Source organism: Dromiciops gliroides, chromosome X, assembly GCF_019393635.1.
Source record: "Dromiciops gliroides isolate mDroGli1 chromosome X, mDroGli1.pri, whole genome shotgun sequence".
Lineage (NCBI taxonomy): Eukaryota > Metazoa > Chordata > Mammalia > Microbiotheria > Microbiotheriidae > Dromiciops > Dromiciops gliroides.
Window position 1 is genome coordinate 61,151,825 of NC_057867.1, and position 20,625 is coordinate 61,172,449.

General features: G+C 42.4%; 1 protein-coding gene across 3 annotated transcripts in view; it reads left to right on the plus strand.

Annotated features, from left to right (window-relative positions):
• AFF2 (AF4/FMR2 family member 2) overlaps positions 1–20,625 on the plus strand; it is a 538,237-nt gene that overhangs the window by 481,364 nt on the left and 36,248 nt on the right. For all 3 annotated transcript variants that reach the window (XR_006353941.1, XM_043974303.1, XM_043974304.1), the window contains 2 exons: positions 18,040–18,199; positions 18,876–19,988. Coding sequence is in view for 2 of the 3 variants with exons in the window: in XM_043974303.1 (XP_043830238.1) it covers positions 18,040–18,199; positions 18,876–19,988 (1,273 nt within the window). In the remaining variant the exon portion in view is untranslated. The remainder of the gene's footprint in view (positions 1–18,039; positions 18,200–18,875; positions 19,989–20,625) is intronic.

Genomic DNA, 20,625 nt, shown 5'->3' on the forward strand with positions numbered 1-20,625 from the left:
TCTACTAGGTGATCATTAAATATTCATTCATGATAGTTTACTTGGTCTGGCCCAGCTTCATCCCTATTCCATTACAATATTGTGGAGAGAGCACTGGACTGGAACCTTCTCTAGGGATCACTTTGCTCATTTGTAAAATGAGAGGGATGGGCTATATTAGTTACAAGATCCCTTCCATCTCTTGGTCACTTATTAAGTAATTAGTATGTGCCTAGCCCTGTGTAGGAGATTTAAAAAATTCCCTGCCCTCAAGGATTTTCCATTCTAGTTCCTGGGGAAGTTCTTTCATTCATCAGATTCTGCCAACAACCCCTTCCTCTCTACCTTTTACTTTGGCCACAGTATGGCTAGATCTTGATTGGTGAGAATAATGAATAATGAATCTCCTCAAGTGGCTACATATTCTAATTTGTATTAGTTAAAATTATAATTCTATAAGGTATAGTGACTGGCTCCAGACCACTGGAAACATGCAGTCAGAATTCAGGGGATTCATCATTCACACTAGTCGGGACTTGTTGTGGTGGTTGTTCAGTCGTGTTCCCATGTATGGTTTTCTTGGCAAAGATACTGGAATGATTTGCCATTTCCTCCTCCAGTGGATTAAGGCAAACAGAGGTTAAGTGACTTGCCCAGGGTCATACAGCTAGTGAGTGTGTGAAGCTGGATTTGAACTCAGGGCTTCTTGACTCCACGTCCAGAGCTCTGTCCATTGAGTTACCTAGCTGCCTCTGGACCTAGCTTGTAATTAAATCATGAGTGCTATTACTTCTGGCAAGAATGTATCATATGTGCCAACTTACCATCTATGTGACTCATCAAACCAAAACTGCCTCCCTTTGTCTCTTTGTGTCCCTAGATCTTAACACAGAGTAGGATTGCACATAGTAAGGACTTAATCCATTCTTTTTCATTCATTGTCACACTAACTTGTGTCATCCTCCCCACGCCTCTCCTCTTCGTCACTTTGGCATGTCTCCAAAGCTTCAGCCTGTTAGTATGTGCCTGAAATGTAGCCCATTTTGGACTGCTTCTTTATATGCATAACGGTTTCCTTTTAAAAAAACACACACACAAATAGGGTGATTTGATTCAGTCACAAAAAAGGCTTTTGGCATGGTTCAGTGGAAGGATCTTGAATTCAGAGCCAAAGGATCTGAATTTGAATCTTAGTTCTGCTACTTACTGCCTTTGACAAGTCACTGAACCTCTCTGTGGTCCTCAGTTCCTTCATCTGTCAAATGAGGGGGTTGGACTGGAGGTCCCTTCCAGCTCTCGAGCTCTTGCCCTTTAATAATCCCCAGGAGGTCTTCACCAAGGAAGTTGCAATTAATGAACCATTTGAATTCATAAACTGATTCTATTACACTTTTCCAAATGCTCTTCCTTAATGCAAGGCTTCCCCAGGACTTCTGGGCTTTGCAGGCTAAATGTTTGGTACAGAATACAGAAATACTGTGAGTGAATAGCAATATTTCCTTAGAGACTTTTTTCTTGTCCCAAACCCTTTCTGTATTATTTCTTTCTCTTTGATTTGCTTCCACATCCAATAGGAAAACAGAGTTGGAAAACACACACACACACACACACACACACACACACACACACACACACACACACTGCCCCTGAGTTTGTAAGCATAACATTTGAAAAATCATACAAGTGGATGAATTTGGATGAATTTAAGAGTTAGTCCTCAACTGAATTCCCAGATGGCTATTGTGGCCAGTGAGATTCTCAGTCCCAGGAATTGGGTTGAAATCTCAGCTCTCTCTCCCTGCTCCAAGCAACACTGTCAGACCACAAACTTCTGAAGAGGTGCCAGTCAGCATGGTCAGAAGAAGCTTCTTCGATACCAATGACACCATAGCTCCCAAAAGGGGAGGGGGGTGAATCCCAGCATTGAAGCCATCTACTATGTGTAAGGTAGTATCCTAGAATGAAACAATGAAATTAGATATTTTTTTTTAATTTTTGGTGAGGCAATTGGGGTTAAGTGACTTGCCCAGGGTCACACAGCTAGTAAGTGGTAAGTGTCTAAGGCCAGATTTTAACTCAGGTCCTCCTGAATCCAGGACCAGTGCTCTATCCACTGCGCCACCTAGCTGCCCCTGAAATTACATATTTTAAAGACTGCTGTTCAAGTCCTATCCAATGAAGTGAAAGGAAATCGAGCATGCCATCCAAGATGTTTTTGTCTTTGTGGGACCTGGAGAGAGGCAGTAGCTCCCAATGTCCAGATGTCTGCATGAGATATCAGTCCTGAAATTTCGATGCTTCTTGTCACATGTCTCTAGAACCTATCGTGTGGCTATAGAATAATATTCCAATGCCTGGCTTAACTTTTCGCTTCCCAGCTAGATGTTTTTGTTCAGGTGGAGGCAGGTCTCACTATATCAATATGAAAATGCACATGTCTGGGCCCAATCGATGGGCCGATTTTCCACCTGGAGCACATGGGGGTTAATGCAAATGGATAGGGTCCAGAGGAAGAAAAGGAGGTATAGGGAATGGTCCTAAGCCAAGATCAGAGAGTTGGGAAATTTAGAGGTGGAAGAGCCCTTGGATACAATCAAGTCCCGATGTGAAGCTTCAGGAAGAGAGTATCTCTCTTTGGCAGTTGCAAATGAGCAAATCTCTTATCACCTCATTGGAAAGTCTTTAGATAGCCAAAGGATTATAGATTGCAGAGATCATTTAGTCCTGGCAAGGCTGAGGAAAAGGAAACACTTTGTTCAGGGTCACCCAGGTAGCAAACCGGAAATGCTGGGCTTTAAGCCCACTTTTCTGACTCCAAATCTAGCTGCCATGTTAACACACACACAGTAACTAGTTGGGAATTCACATCAATGTGGCCAGTGTTGATTAAGTTCCCACTGTGTGAAGGGCCCACGCTGTTAAACTAACCTTTGTTTCCCCCTCCAAGATCGAAAGACAGGCAGCCAAAGCTCTAGCAGGGGTTAGAATACACACTCAGATATCAGTGGTTGCTTCTCCTTGCAGGAGGCATCTAATCACCTAGAATTTGGACACTAAGGCTAGAAAGGGATGCTGTTACATCACATGTATCCTAGTTGATACATAAGGACAGACAAGGAAGGCTGACGAGAGCGGTACTCTCAGTTCTGGTCTTTTAATTAAGCCAACTCTGCATGCATCATTCTGGCCACCATGACCTAGGCTTTGATGGGAGATCCCTGGCCTTCACCCCCTACCGTGCCACAGATACTTGTCTAGAATTTAGGTATTTCACAGTAATTCCCAGGTTTTCAACAAACATCAAGGCCCCCAGCTGACAAAAAGAATATTCCAAGGGAAATCTGAAAATAGCAACTTATTTCAGCAATAGATGATATTTTATCCTCTAGTTTTTCTTTTCCTAAAATCATGACTTTCTAGTAAATGACATCCCAGAAGATATTTATCAAAGCAAGAAAGCACAAGAAAGGAGCACCTTGCGTTTTCTCTATTATTTCTCCTTTCTTCTGACATTCCCTTGCCTAGAGATCTAATTCCATTAAATATGTACATTTTTGGCTGGAAGTCTTCTTCATGTATCTTTCAGATAAATCTTAAAAGTACATAAGGTCTGAAGGGCAGCTTTTTTAAGTGCAAATGAGACACACGCTAGAATATTGTCTGTGAGGGTTTCCAAATTATTTATATGCCTGCATAACTTTACCTTACTCTTTCTGAGATAATGAGAAGGTGGAGAGGTGCGATTCCAATATCCTTCCTTTCGAGCGATGGCAAACCACAGTAGTCATGTTTAATACCTACCATACCAGGACTTCCTTTGGCTGATCTACGTTTTTATTGGATTTGTTTTTGTCATTGTCACATCTATACCTGTGTGATCTAGAAAGTAAATAGCAGTGGGACAAATTCAGTCTGGATTGTTCCACATAATATTCTATAAGACTTATTCAAATGGCCTTGTCTTTGACTGTTCTTCATTAATGCAAGGCTTCCCCGGCTGCTCTGGGCATTGCAGTACAAGAGTTTGGTAAACTGCAAGAATGATATCCCAGGATACAGAAATACTGGGAGGGAATTACACTGTTTCCTTATAGACTCTTTTTCTAGTCCCACAGCCTTTCTATATAATTTCCTGTGTTGATTTTAGTTATTCTTCCCCTTCTCTTTGATTGGCTCCCACATCCAAAGGAAAGCCCAGTTGGAATATACACACTGCCCCTAAGTTTGAGAAATCCATTTGAGAAAGAAGCAGAAGGGAAACCCAGGTTTAGTTTTCTGTGTTCCGGGGGAATTCCTGGTGCCAATTGCCATCATTCCCAAGGTGGTATCATTATTGATGGAACTAGCTTGCCATATAGCAGAATAGAGGCAACCACATCTTCCTGTGCTGCAAAATGTGTTACCAAAATGGAATCAGTTAGAAATAAAGGGGAGAAGATGCTAGGGGTTGAAATACAAAGAGGAAATGTATATTATGCTCACAGGCATAGCACTTATGTACTCCAGTGGTCTCCATGTGAAGAGGAAGCCCCCCCTTTTCATTTATGTTCTGACAGCAGGACCCAAGTGTCTTGGTGGAGGGAAATTTGTTTTCTTTCCTCCTCCATATGACACATTTAAAGACAATAAGGGAGAAGTGGCCCTTGTTTTCTCCAAATAGTCAAAATCTTATCAAGTCAAAAGCTGTTTCAGAGCTCCCTGAACCCCTCTGCAGTAGATAATTGTTCCATTTTTGATTTGTTTTTCTCCTGTTTTTTTTTTCATTGATAACAGCCTAAAGGCAAGGGATGTGATAGAGAGGTTGGGCAGGGGGCGGACAGGATGGAGGGAACATATAAAATATGTTGCTTCCCCAGAATTGTCATAGCAAGGATAGCCAGCACATAAATGATACTGTTTTGGCTTCCAAAGGGTAAGCAGGTGTCTTAGGAGTCCCAAATGAGCTGTGTACAAGCTTGTACAAACAACCTCCGAATCATGCCTGTTTGTTATTCACACAAACAGAGTGGAAACCATCTGAATTCTACAGTTCCCAGAATTCAGATGGTGCACAATGGCCCATAATGAGCAGCACCTGTGCTTACCTCAATTACCCTACGGTTCCGAACAACGGTGGTGAGGGCTTCTATGACGCTTTTTTTTTCAATAATAGATTTAGTTATGTCTTTCATAATTGGATTCAAAAGCTCAAAATTTCATTTTGCAACTTGTTCATAAAATGTGTATGAAAAAGGCTGGCATTTATTCAAAAGAAATGCGCTGCAAAGAAGAAATTGCAAAACAGCCAACTCCTGGTAACTAAGCAGCCAAATTACCGTCCAAGCGCTTGGCAAATACACGGTCTTTTTATTATTTCCGTAATTGAATTTCTGTTAAAGCGTGGAGCATAATTTAACATCAGGAATTTATTTATAATACAATAGTGGTTCAGTAAGAAATGCATTGTTATTGTCACTTTTAATGGAGTCTTCTGTATTCCCTCTGAGCCTGGGTGGCAGACTGGGAGACAGCCACTGCATCAGTGTTGTTTGTAAACAATTGAATTAATTGGAGATGGGGTCATTAACTCGACCTGAATACCTCTGATTGCTTCTGTAAATAAGGTTAGAGAGCAAATGGCTAATCTTGGTCGTCCTTATGGATTCCTTTTCCATTTTCACACTGCCTTGGATATTAAGATCATTTTGCTAAGCAGCTTTGCCTCCTGTCCCCATATTTACAGTATTGCCAGCATGGCACATAAAAATAATTGTATCTGACTTATATTACATTCTCCATATCTTTATAAAACTCAATACTAGGAGAGGACCTGTGTTGAATCACAACTCATAAAAACCATCAGACCAATAAATGAATAAACCACCATAGGGAAGCCATAGTATTAAGGCAAAGTCAAGCCATGGGATCCAAGTTGATTTTGTCTTCTCTCCCAGCTCCATTATTACGTACCGTTCAGCAGTGCAACTAATGGCAGCAACAATAAATACATCAAGGAAAAGAATCTAGTGAAAAAATCTCTTCCTCGCAGGGCATGGATAGTGTCATTACCCTTTTGAGTCTATTACACCAAAATGTATGCGGTGCAAGGTGAACCCTAAGGTGTTAGTCGCATCTCTTGCCACTTTTTTCTGTGGAAAAAAAATGGTTTGGGCTGTTTTTCATGTAGCTATACGGGACATCCCAAAAGTCTTAGTGCAAGTCTAACTTAGTAAAGCTGCATGCAGCCTTTTGGGACACACAGTATTCTAGGAGTTCCCATAATATTTTATTTACTTTTGTTTTCTGGTAGTGGAGTGGAGTCCAAGATGCTTAGAAGGTTTGGTTTATGTTTTCTTTCTTTGCCTCCTATCAAAGCAACTAAGGTAATTGTGGGAAATGGAGGCATTACTAAAACTCGATGTGTGTCACAAGGCACTGGATGGCCCAGCTCCCCCCAAATCACTGATCGTTTCCTTGGCTTCCAAATGGGTGTTCTCCAGAGATGGTCAAGGAGGAGACCTTTAGAAGCAGGCTCAGAAAAACAAGCCTTAAAAAGTGAGATAAATGAGAGCTCTTCAAGCTTATCCTTCCCTTCAGTGAAAATGAAAGAACTGAGGATCTCCAAGAAAGCAGGCCTTGCAAGCCAGGCTGAGTTCACTTCAAAATGAAGACCAGTTCCTCTGCCAGAGATGATGTGTGCCACCAACTGGCAGTGGCCTTTGTCTTTGAAGAGCTCCCCCTCAGGTGGTCCTTCTAAATGTTTGATGAGATGAGTCAGGGTCTGTAGACATAAAAAGAACCATCTTTTCACTTTCTTGGGCCCTTGACCTTCCTATAATCTCCCTGGCATCATCAGCTCCCAGGTCTTTCCTTCAGCACCGTTCCCTCCCCTTGCCCCCCCCCACCTCAGCTCTGGAAATGGTGATCACACCACATCCATAATCTCATTGCTTCTGGGTGGGAAGAGCATGTCAGACCATTGCCCCTCGACTCCTTTTACCCATCCTATGACACTATCCTTCCTAGTCACCACTCCCCCATTGCAAGACAAGCTCATGGAGGGCAGGGACAGGCTAGCTCTCGTATTTGCATCCTTGGTGCTTGGCACATTGCCTGGCCTACAGTAAGTACTTAAGTGTTCTTCATTCACTCACTAACCCTTAAGTATGCAACCAGAGTGTAGGGGTACCATTTGAAATATCAGTTCTGGCTCACCCTAAGCTATGCTTATCTGTGTATATAACAACAACATAACAGCAATAATAATAACAACCAGCCTTGCATGTTTGTATGGTGTTTTAAGGTTTGCAAAGTGCTTTCCTCACAATCCAGTGAAGTGAGTAGTGCAAATAGTACGACCCCATTTTACAGATGAGGAAACTGAGGCTCAGAGAAGTTGAATAACTTGCTCATGGTCACACAGCTAGTAATGTATGGCTAAAATCTGAATTTAGTTAACATGAACGTTACCTAACCAACATCAACTTAAGTGAAGTTAGCTTGTATACAATATGTCTTAGATTTGACTCATAAGCATTTATAAGACTAAATTGAGAACATGCTTTGGTCATAGAGGCATCAAATACATCCTGAATCAAAATCTATTCAAAGAAAAAAATATTAAATGTGGAAACTTTTTTAAAACATAGAAATACTTTTGTTTATTTTTTTAAAAACTAATTTCTCAAGTTTTTTCACTAGCAAAGCGATCTACTGGTCTTGTCATTAACAAGCAACAACTGCCTAAGCTCCATTGGGCAGGCAGTTAAGTAGCAAAGCCACCTGGATTTGGAGAGATCAACCCTGGTCAGGATAGAGACACATTTGCATCTCAATAAATGCACAGTTATCGAGTTGAAAAACAGTAATAAGTTTGTGAACAAACGTATTTTGCTTGTTGTTTGTGTTTTAGGCAGAAGGTCCCAGGGGACTTGTACACCTCTGCAGAGGCAAAGGCCATAAGCCATGTGATTATTCATTTGTTTGGCCTAGCTAGTAGATGGCAAATATGTATAATTATGATTTTCTTATAACAGAAAGAAAATATCCTATCAGAAACCTATGCGATAATTCCCCAAAGAAGATGACTGAATAGCTATTTCAGGGAAAGAGGTAAACACGTATATACCAAAAGAAAAAAAATAGTTTGGGGCTTGCAACTGAAGAAAGCTTTTGTTTTCTTGTACTATTTATGGAGTCAGACTTCATTTGAAAGTGTTAGATTGCCCAATTCCTTTCCTAGCTTAATGACAAAAATTTCCCTGTATTCACAGTTACAAGCCCACATATCAAAGGCTTTTCCAACTCACAGAAAAAACTGTGGCTTTGTTTCCATTTCTTTCTGGGTCAGATTTTAAGTGGCTCTGTTTTCTTTCTGAACTTGGACATTGGCATTCCTCTGCTTATTGATCTAGATGGAAATGTAGGTGATCCTGTCCTTCGAACAGAGCAGGCTGGAATGCATGGAGCAGGCCCCCCCCTACTCCAGCTGCCTTCTTACTGGTTGGTAGTCGTGATTAGTCTTTTCATTACGAAGTCAAAGGTGAGTTGGGTTTAGGATTAAACTAGCTCCCTCCGTGTGCGCAGAGTGGGGGCTCTTCAACTCTTCTCACTCACACTTGACCCTCTTTAATTTAGTGTTGATGAGAAGGGAGAATATGAGCTGCAGGGCAAGATTTTTCAGTCCGATAAGGTTACAGGATTAGGGATCCAGCATTTCCTTGGCTGTCCTTCAAAATAACAGGCCTAGGAAGCACTGATGAAAAATAACTGAGCTTTTGCACTTAAGAGATTTCTACATGTAGAAGATTTAAGATATTGGGTTTAAATAGGACACTGATCGTCGCAGGCAACAGATGGGAGAGAATCTTTGTAGGAATTGTTATTGTTTCTGATTTTTTATTAGTAGTCTGTGATTTATAGCAAAATGTTGGGTGTAGTTTTCAGACCAATTTATCATGGAAGAGAACACCTTCATGTGCTCGATGCTTGGGTATGTCATAATTAGCAATGCCCATAGTCTTAGTGACATAGCACTGGCCCTTACAGAAGTCTTCCAAACTAGAATTTAATCCCAAATTGATGAAATATTTTTTCTTCCATCAGGCAATAAGTTACAGCACCAGAATAATAATCAACCCAAGAGAGTAGATTGGGGGTTGATGAAAGCATCAAAATAGTAGGAGACAAGAATTTCACCTGCTATTCAAATGAAAATCATCATTTTGATGATGTGCTGATATTTGATGATATACTCACCCTGACCATGGCTTTTGTACCATTTCTTATTCCTAGTCATTCACGTGTGCAAGCTGTGTGAACCCTGGACATGTTGATGTGGTTTTTAAAATATCAAACCACACATGCTGGGTGCTTACTCAGTAGAAAAAAATATATTGAAGTATAGTTAGACTGTGAGACCCAGTGGCAAAGCAACTAGTTGAAAAGTGGAAAATCCTTTGCTAGACAACCAGTTAGATATAAGTAAGCACAAAAAAAATTCCCTGCAGATTAAGGTGAAACTGAGTGACTGGAACATAAGTGGGAACATTAGGAAGAGGGATGGGGTATAATGAATTCTGTGTTTTGGACCTCAGTTTGCAATTCCCATGGGACAACCAGTAGAACTATGCCAACAACAGTTAGTAATAAGGGCTGGAGGTATAGCTGAGGAAGTCACCAGAGTTCATGGAATCCATGGTAGGTGCTGAGATCACCGAGAGAGAGAGAGAGAGAGAGAGAGAGAGAGAGAGAGAGAGAGAGAGAGAGAGAGAGAGAGAGAGAGAGAGAGAGAGAGAGAGAGAGAGAGAGAGAGAGCAGAGCAGGACTAGGGTAAAACCCTAAAGATGTTCACTAGGGGCGTGTGTGCAAGTGTAAGAGGAGGAGGATGCATTCAAGCAACATGAGGAGGAGGGCCCAGAGAGAAAATCGTGTTACAGAAGCCAAAGTAAGTGTGATAAATCTCATAATACCATGCAATTGCAGATTTAGAGCTGGAAGGGACTTTATATTTTGTTCTCTCTCTTTTTTTTTTTTTTGGTGAGGTAATTGAAGTTAAGTGACTTGCCCAGAGTCACACAGCTAGTAAGTGTCAAGTGTCTGAGGCCGCATTTGAACTCAGGTCCTCCTGACTCCAGGGCCGGTGCTCTATCCACTGCGCCACCTAGCTGCCCCTGGAAGGGACTTTAAAGGCCTTCAAATCCAACCTCTTGTTTTTCAGATGAAGAGACTGAGTCACAGAGAGCCTAAGTGATTTGCTCAAGGTCACACAGCTTTTAAGTGTCAGAGGTGACATCTGAACAAAAGCCTTCTTGATGCTAGGGCTCTACTGCTTCATACTGTACTTCTAGGTGTTGGGGAAGGGAGTGGAGGTTATAAGTTTCACGGGCTACAAAGGTTAAAACAGAATAAAAAAGTTGGTGTCTTGAGCAGGTAAAATATTGTTGGTAACCTTGGAGAGGGCAGTGCTAGAGGCAGAAGCCAATTGACCAGGGAGCAAGAAGTAAGTGGGAGATTAGGAAATTGAGACAATGAGTATAGACAGCCCTTTCTAGGAGTTTGGCTATGAAAGAGAAAATCTTTTTTATTTTATTTTATTATTTTCCAGTTACATATTACATATAAGGATAGTTTTCAACATTTGTTTTCAGTGGATTTTTAGTTCCAGATTTTTCTTTTCTTCCCCCCCTTCTCTTCCCTCCCTCCTCCCCAAGATGGAAAGCAGTCTGATATAGGTTGTATATGTACAGTCACATCAAACATATTTCTACATTAGTCATCTTGTGAAAGAAGAATGAGAGCACAAAGGAAAAACCTCAAACAAAAAGGAAAAAACAGTACAAAAGTACAAACAGTATGATTCAATCTGCATTCATAATTCACAATTCTTTTTTCTGGATGTTGAAAACACTATCTATCATGAGTTCTTTGAAATTGTCTTGGATCGTTGCACTGCTGAGGAACCAAGTCTGTCCCCATTGTTCATCACACAATGTTGCTGTTACTGTGTACAATGTTCTCCTGGTTCTGCTCCTCTCAGTCAGCATCAGTTCATGTAAGTCCTTCCAGGTTTCTCTGAACTCCTCCTGCTCATCATTTCTTACAGCACAATAGTATTCCATTACATTCATATACCACAATTAGTTTAGCCATTCCCCTATTGATGGGAAATTCCCTCAGTTTCCAATTCTTTGCCACCACAAAGAAAGCTGCTATAAATATTTTTGTAAATGTGGGTCCTTTTCCTTGAGAGAAAATCTTCTAAGTTAATATGCTAACTTCAAGCAATGGCAAGGTCAAGTGGAGATATCTTTAGGATGGAAAAGTTCTGAGGAAATGTATAGAGGGTTGGAGAGGAGCTAGGAAACTATGAGAGATTGAGGAAGAGAGAAAGGGGCAGGATCAAAGGAGCAAACTCTGAAAGGAGACAGGAGAGGATGGGATTAAGAAAAAAGTGCCAGGGTCAGCCTTGGCATGCTAAAGGACCAAATCTTGTCACAGAGTTGGCATAATGGAGGAAAGGATGGGGATGATGAAGATGTATTTGTGAGGTATGGAGTAGTAGAGAAAGAGGCAGTTTAATCAGATGGCCTCAGGTAGCATCCTTTGCTGAGAAGGGACCAACAGTCGAGGATATAATGTGGCAGAGAAGAAAAACGTTTCTGACACCTGCTGTGGAGAGTCAGGGACTAACAAAAGAATTGCTAGGTAGATAATAAGAGATCAGATAATGGAAAATTCTAATAAAACCATTTGGCACAGTCACTGTGAGTTTCCTCCTGAGCATTCAGCAGCATACAGCAATGGAAAGGAATGGAAGAGGTGGAAAAGGTTAGGATTTGGCAAAGGTAGGAGAAAACTGGCAACAGGGCAAGGGTTCAAGTCAAACTGGTCAAATGCAGTCAAGACTGTGATTATTGTTGTTTATCCTCCCTTCTCAAAGAGGACCATGACATGGAGAGGTGATGTCATGACTTGCAGTGAATTGGATTTAAGTGAGGCAGGGCTGTGCAAGGTCACCAACCTCTCTCCTCCAGAGCCATCTGGGTCCAGTCGTGAGATATATATCAGGACAACTGGAGGTGACTTACCCAGAGTCACACAGCTAGTAAGTGTCTAAGGTGAGATTTGAGCTCAGGTCCTCCCAACTTCAGGGCCACTGCTCTATCCACTGTGCCACTGAGCTGCCCTGTCGAGGCTGTGAAGGAAAGGTTAGTAATACCAGGATAGGCGTGAAGGACAGAGAAGTTGGTGGGCCAAAGGGACTGGATGGAGGTTGCAGTGAGGATGAAGAATAGGTTTTGAAGGAGAGAAGAGAAAGATCTGAATCCTAGGGGCAGAGTGGTTAATGGGTAAGGGTCAGATCTTGAGTATGACCATTCCTGTGTATGTATGAGTTTTAGACTCTGCAGGAATTTGATTAATTGGAAGACCAGGTATGTGAGGGGACATTGACTGTGTGTTGAAATCTCCCAAGAATTAGGGCAATAGTTGGAGTGAATAGGACTCATGTGAATCTAAACTCTTTAAGGAAGGAAAGAGATTTACCTGGAGGCCAGTATATGAGTACAGTACAGAGTTGCACCATGTGATGAAGATGGATGGGGAGGAACCCCAAAGCTTACTTGGTGATGGTGGCAAAGGGATAGTCTGGAAGTGGATGTAAGAAGTAGAGAGAGTAGCCAGGCATGAAACATCTGGGAAGGACCTAGTTTCTCGAGTGAAAGGAAGTGGGAAAGAGATTGAGGTTAGAGGGGAATCTGAACAATGGAGTGAAGATTTGAGAGGCCAGAGAAGGCTATGGGTTCAGAGAGGAGTGGAGGGGGAGATGATTTTCACACATGCACTAATGATTTAAGATGAGGCTTAAAGGTGAGGCTAACAATGAGTGATCCAGAAGAAAGCTTAGGAGAAATGTTCTGAGTGATGCAGCTAGGCTTGGGGCTGTTATTTCACAGAAAGAGACTTGCTAAAGCTAGAGAGGAGTACCTTCCTTCTCTGAGGCAGGATTTAGAAAGCAGAACAGAAGGTTGTTCTTTTCAGGCCTCAGGCCTGACAACAAATACCAGCAGATCAGGGCCAAGGGGACGAGACACTTGAAAAGATATCAGGGTAGGAAAGAGAAGCAGGAGAGTGAGGGCCTGCACTCTTGGAAATACAACTGAATTCCAAGATATGGTTCTTTTCCCCTAGGAGCTTATACTGTAGCTGTGGAACCTTAACACACAGGCCAGGATTTGACTTAGCTCCTTCCTTCCTTCCTAGTACTACACCAGGCCTGCAGAAAAGGGAAGTATCATTACATTTTAATATTATCCAATATTTTGATAGTGCTTTACAGTTTGCAAAGTATTTTATTCACATTATCTCATTCTGTCCTACAGCTCTTGAGAGATGGAGGAGTGTTGAGATAAGCAAAGGAAAAGGGAGAGGGCATTCCAGAGTAATCTCCACAGAAGGTTGAATTGAAAGTAACATCTAGAGGGAGAATGAGGGGCCCGGGATGGTGGAAGATATTCTGGGCTAAGTAGGGTGGGGAGGTCAGAGAGGACCTTAAAAGGCCTGTTGCCCAAGAGTTTAGACTTACCATGAGGTAGGATATGATCTCTTGTAGTAGGTTCTTAAGCAAGGAAGCTTCGTGGTAAGCAGGCATGTGGCAGAGGCCCCATTAGTGATCCCTAGGATTTCCTATAGAGTAATGATCCAAGACAAATAGTCACAACAATCAATTTCTTGGCATGTGAATCAATTTACTGATACCTCTGTGAAGACTCTTATGGGACTGATTGAACCATAAATATGCTGAGATAATTTTGGCAGGTACAGAACCCCAACATGCTTTTTTACTGGATAATGGATTTCTGTGTCAACAAAGTATAGCAATCTTGGGCAGTAGTCTTTCTTGGAAGAAGGTAGGTGGGGCCAAGGTATTGAGGTATTAGCTGCATAGGCATGCTGTGTTCTGTCGAGAGCAATCAGAAGCTCCCTGTCACTGGCTCTGTTTACCCACCACTCCTTAACCCATTACAATTTGGATTCTCTACCTTAGGTTGGAAATTGTTTCTTAAAGGCCACTGACAATGTCTTAATTAACAAATCGAATGGCTTTGTCTTAGTCCTCTTGGACTTCTTTATATGCTACTGCTAACTCTTTGGTGAGAGGCAGAAGCCCTGACTTTGAAGTGAGAATGCCTGGGATCAAGTCCTGGCACCTCTGTTCCCTCTTCGTGTGACCTTAGGCAAGTCACTAGAGGCAGAAGTGAAGGGGTTGGTCTGCATGACCTCTAAGTCCCCTTCTGATGGAGTCCTCCAATGTGGAACATCCCCATTCAGGTGCTGAATGCTGCAATGGGAAGTGAGAGGACTTGTGCTCAAATCCTGATCTTGCCTGGGGCAGGCAACTTTCCTTTGTCACAAAGAGAGAGTTGCAGTTTTGTCTATAACAGAAACATGAAAGGAGACATCTGGCAGGGGGCGCCACTCCACTTTTTCCACATCAACCCCTTAGCGTGGCTTACTAAAATGTCCTTTCTTCCCTCTACTTGATTTTTCCCCAATAAGATTATCTGCCTCAGATGTTTGAATATGTAAACACTCAAGGTCTCTTATCAGAACTGTTAGATAAACTGCAATGAGATTCCAGAGTAGAAACACTGGGAGGCGAAGTCATTGGAACAGCTGTACCTGTCCTGTTCTCTCTAGGCTTTGAGCCTAATGTGATTGTTTATTGGAAGACTCTGCCTTGTTCTAGATTTCTAGCAACTTCCTCCTACTCCCTTGGAAAGCTGTCTGTCACCTGGGGTCTGCTTCCGCCCAGGCTTTGGCTCACAGAAGGAGGTACTAACTACCCTCTGAGTCAAGTCTTTCTTTCATCCTGGCTTCCACTTGCCTTTCAAGCCAAAAGTACAGAGGGATTAAATGCATTTTAAGCATCTGTTTTAATTCTTCTATCAAATGCATTGTGAGCTCTTTGCTAACAAAGTATTATGGATGTTTTGCTACACGACTTAGAAAGCTTCAAAATACACCTTCCCCCCGTGCACCCATCTTGCTGGGAGATGTCTAGAGCTATGAACAATTATCATTACACATGTTATGTACTGATGTCAGCTTAAGACTAGTCACAGCTTATTCCACTGCTCTGGAGACGGATTTATTTCATAAAGGATTTAAAACATTTCAGGCCTCCTCTCACCTCGATCTTTCAAAACAACTTATTTGTTCTATCAATGCTGGGTTGTGACCCTTTGGAGGGAGTTTCCACATTGAAAAGATCATGGAAGCATCAAAGCACACTGCCCCTTGGAAAGGCCAGTTGTAAGGCAGTATAGACTTCACTGGTATCCTATAGACCACGTGGAGGTTAGTGGCAGCACCCACAGTGAGTCAATTCATTGTGCATTTTGCCAATTTCGTGAATGTAAATCCTTCCAAATCTCCATCCACATAGAAACTGAGCCCAGTTAATACTCCAATGTATCTGCAGACTTCGGGATGTGGGTAGCACATGTTATCTCCCTGGAGAACAGACCTTTGTCTTTCCTTGAATCCACAGTGCTTAGAACACAGTAAGTGCTTAATAAATGCTTATTGATTTGACTTCTGTCCATATCCCAATTCCTTATACTCATGGCCACTGCAATATGATCCATTTGTTTGGCTGGTGTGGCAGTATTTGAAGTTGATTTGGCATATGGTCCTAGCTAAGAATAAGATGAGAGATTTAGTTTTAGGAGATCATTGGGAAATCATTTCAAGACTGAGTGCAAGTTACTTCTAGGTTTGAAGTAATATTAATTCGAATCGTAAATATGAAATAATGACAATTGGAATTTTCAGCATCACTATTATTTGGATTTAGAAAGTTAGATGAAAATAGACAATACTGATACTTATGGAAGGCTCATCCCAGTCAATCTGGATTATTCCTTGGCTTTCAGCTTGCTTCCTGAGATGTTACCTTTCTAAAGAGCCCAGAAAATGGCGGTTCACACATTTAGCAGGGTAAATGGAAACCAGATGTCTTCATTTCTCATAGTCTCTGTACTGGTTTAATCTCCTGTGTCCACCAGTATTTAATAAGTAATCTAAGAAACTACTGGTTGTATTTAATGCCCATTTATTAATCTGTCAGTGAGGCCAAAAAAGCACATACTAATGTTAATACTTATGCAATGAGGCATTGTTTTAGGGCTCTTTCTTATTCTGTTTAGTCCTCTTGATCTTTTGGTACAGATTACAGAAGAGTTTGAGTTTAGCAGATAGTATTTTTTTGCAGGTAGTATTGTAAAGAGGGCTTTGACTATATAAAAGGAAATGCCACTGTGAAAGATTAAAGGAGAATTCTTAAGGAATAGAAGGAGCAGTTAATAGAAAGGCTTCCTACACCCTAGTAGTAACTGATGGAGAGTTTATTTTTGTTTGTTTTTGTTTTATAATTAAACCATTTTTTTTTCAAATAAACTGCCTCCTCTCTCTCCCATGGACCTCTCTCACCCTTGTTGAGAAAGCAAGAAAAACTGTTAAAACATGTATAGCTGACCATGCCTTTGTTAAAAGAGAGTGCATTAGAGGGGCTGGTTATGGGGATTGCTCGAGATACCAAAAAAGGGAAAGAAGGGTCAAGAAAACAAAAACTGCAGATAATAAAATGGAAAAGTTCAGAAGGAACTAAACAGGGCAATTTCGGCACTTGAAAAACGAACATGTTCACGATTTCCTAGGTGATCCTCTTTTGTTCTTTGTATGCCCAAATGTCTGTGTTTGTTGATCACTGAATTTATAAGAAATAGATAGAAAACAAATGTAAGTGCCAAACAAAGACTGAATCTGGTCTATGTCCTCAGAGGAATTGGTGGCTTTAAAAATACAAATGAAATCCGAGATTCACTGTTTCACATGCAGTACTCTTTCTCTATTCTAAAGTTCTGTATGTGGAAATGCCCATTTTCTTTCAGGTGTGATCAATTCCTTGGGAAAAAAAACTATTCTGAACTTCTTTTGAAGAGATATGGGAAAAACCATGGTACATCATAATGGGATCTTTTTAATATCCCAAGTATTAGCAGATTGGTAACTCACCACCTTAGGCTGTACCTGATTTGTAAAGTAACTCAAAATGACCTTTCTTTTATTACCAACCAGTAAACTTTGTATTGCCTCCTTTTTCAATGCCACTAGAACCATTACTGCAAATTCACTTTTAATTACAACGTCTTTTTGCAATGTTTAAAAATATCAGGTTTAAAGATCTGTTGAGTCTTGCAGTCAGTCATTCAGTAAGTGTTTCTTAAGTGCCTACTATGTGCCAAGCACTATGCTAAGCTCTAGGGATACAAAGAAAGACAAAAGATAGACCCTACCTTTGAGAAGCTCTCAGTCTAATGAATGCACCTTGATTTATTACGTCATCTAGGGTATTATGTATTGCCAAGCAATGTAGGTAAGACATAGTTAATTGAAAGAATAATGGCCTTAGAGCCAGGAGAGACCTAGGTTTGAATCTTGCCTTTTCTACTTTGTTGCCATCACTTTACTTTGAAAAGGGGAGGGGGAGGAGGACTTAATTTCCTCATCTGTAAAATGGGAATAAGAATATCTTGTAGTCACTTCACCAGAGAAGCGGGTGAGGCTCAAAATGAAAAGCAGTGTCTTTATGATGGTTTGCAAACATTAGGACATTAGACAAATGTCTGTCTCCTTTCCCTCCTTCCTTCCTTAACAGGCATTTTTCCCAACATAAAAGTGAGGAATGAAGTCCTATACCCAGACACCTAGCCACACGCTAAAGATCGGACTTCAAATAATGTCCATAAAGAGATGCTATTAATACGGTCTGGTGTGGACCTGCTTGTACCTCTCTTATCCACTGGGCATCCCTTTCAGCTACCTCCTGAGTCAGTCACACCGTGACGTCACTGTTTCTATATGGGTGTCTTGTGTCCTCAATGACATAAATCCCAAAAGGGCCCAGAGCGTGGCTCATATTCCTTTTGCTAGTCAAGCAAATGGGAGGCGCGGACAATACTCACTGAATGATGGTTCACTATGTCCAGTGCCAAGAATGCCACTTGTCTCTTTCAGCCCGACAGTGCCACCTGCCCCTGAGCCTGTGCTCATCCCCTCCAGTGGGGGGTCAGAAAGCTCCAGTGAATCCGACAGCAGTTCTGAGTCTGATTCTGACAGCGAGAGCACCTCGAGTGACAGCGAGGGCAACGAGGAATCCCGCAGTAACACGCCAGAGGTAACTGACTCCCTGCCCCAGATGCTGCTTCTCCTTTCCTTTTGTTCTTCCACTCAAGTCATTCTTCTTGGCATAGGGAGATTTGCTTTTAAGGGCATCTCTAATATTAGCCTCAGTTTCCTTTTCTGTAAAATGGGACTAATGATATTTGTGCTACCTACCTCAAAGGAGCATTTTGAGGAGTGTGCTTTGTAAAACTGAAATTATATCATTGTGAGTTCTTTTGATTAGTGGATAGAGGACTGGCTTTGGAGTCAGCAGGACTTGGGTTCAAGTCATTCCTCAGAATAGCGATGTGACCCACAGGCAAGTCCTTGAATCTCTCAGGTCCTGGTTAGCTCTCTAAGACAAAGGACCTGGGTTTCCAGGGGTCTGTGAACTCAGATAGAAAAAAGCCTTCAATCTTTATTTTTACCAACCTCTAACTGAAATTTGGCATTTCCTTTAATTGTTTAAAAACATTATTTTGAGAAGAGTTCCATAACCCAAAATATGGCCTAGATAGTACACAAGGCCTCCAGGAAGGTTTTGTAAGTGGAGGTAATGCCGTGTCTACAAACCATGCAAGTGAGTCTGTACTTTTGTTTTCTTTAGCCAAGTGTCAGTATGCTGAGTACACTGCTGGCTTCCACTGAGTCAGTGTCGAATTACTTTTCTGTTGTTTTGCCTTCAACAGCCAGAGCCCCCTTCAGCCAACAAGTGGCAGCTGGACAAATGGCTGAACAAAGTAAACCCTCATAACAAGACAATTATAAGTAACCAAAATGAAACTTCCAGTGAGAACAGTTCTCTACTTTCCATCACCCCCCAAACTGAAGTTCAGAATAAGGGAAAAGTCACTTCTGGCCTATTCCAGATTGAACCCAAAGAGAGGCCCCTCCTGAGCCCTCTTCGGGAGAAAGCTCGCCAACGGCTTATCCAGAAACCACCTCCTCCTCCTCCTCCTCCCCCCCCCTCCCCCTCCCCCTCCCCCCCCCCTCCTTCTCTTGAGGCCAAAAACGCCAGGCAGAAGTCGCCTGCTCAAACTGAAGCAGCGCCCCCAAGGACCATAGGCAAAAAGCCACCGCCAAAGGTCGAAAGGACACCCAGCACAGAAGAATGCCCCTGGCCTAGACCAAATCCTCATCCCAGCAACGCTCCCAAAGACAGAGACACCCAGGAACACCCAGAGCAGGCCAAAGCACGGAATAGAGCTGCAGTTGGAAAACTGGCCCCAAGGAAAGAACCCAAACTTACTGCAGCATTTATTGCTGAAAAGAAGAAGTTCCGAGGCCCTGGGAAAATGGTCCCCAAGTCTCGAGAATTTGTCGAAACCGATTCCTCCACTTCAGACTCCAACACTGACCAAGATGAAGCCTTACAGGTCAAATCGCTGCCTCCTGGTCCCCCTTTGACCAGCACCCTCAAACCTAAGGAGACTCCAGGCAATGGCATCGTAAACGTCAGCACTTTAACGGGAAGTAGCAGCAGCAGCAGCAACAGCAGCCTCTGTATGGATGGCACCACCACTGAGGTGGAGGAGCAGCTTTTCTCACCTCTGCCTATCGTGCAAACTGAACTTCTGTCCCCCATACGTGATTACGACGACGCGAAAGCACTTTGGGTCAAAATAGATCTTGGCCTACTGTCTCGAGTACCTGGCCGAGACCCGCCTGAAACCACTTCCACCAAGACCGAGCCCAGAGAGAATAATACCAAACCACCACAGACACAGCCAGCACAGTCCCGAGAGTCACCTGGCCCTTCATTTGCTGAAAAGGTGCCTGCCAAGAACAAGAGGAAGTACAAGGTAGGTCTGAACAGGAGGAAGTCACTTCACTTCTGCTGTTGGCCTGGCCACGGTTCAGGGTCACACTATGAAACCAGGTGGTGAGCTTGTTAAAGCACAGCCCCAAACGCCTTTTGTAAGGAATCAAGTAGGACTGGGGCATTGGCCCTACTGACAAGTTGTACTCTCCAGGTTAGTCAGGCATTGCAGCAGCGTTTTCTGCCAAAGGAAAGAAATGGACAGAGAGAGTTGCTTCTCCCCCCTCCCCCAGTCTGAGGTTTAGAGCCTGAGATGTGTTCTCTGCTGTCCCCACCACGGAAGCCACAGACTGTCAAAACGGCCAGAGTTTTTCAGACTCCCCCCCTTCTTCCTTCGTTAGTGTCCGTAGTGCCACAGAGGGGCAGCGTAACTAACTACCTTTTCTGGATGAGCGATCCCGTACCCCAGCACACTCACTTCAGTTCTCCTCATTCCAGGCAGAGACAAAATTCCAAGCACCAGGCATCTTTTAGGATGCTTTTTTAGGAATAGCCTAGAAAGCATCAATAGGCCATAAGTCCCCTGAAGATGGAGAGTAGAATAAGCTTTTCAGTCTTTCTCCTTGATCAAATCAGCACATCCTGGTGCCACCTCTTCAGGTTATTTCTCAGAGAAAAGG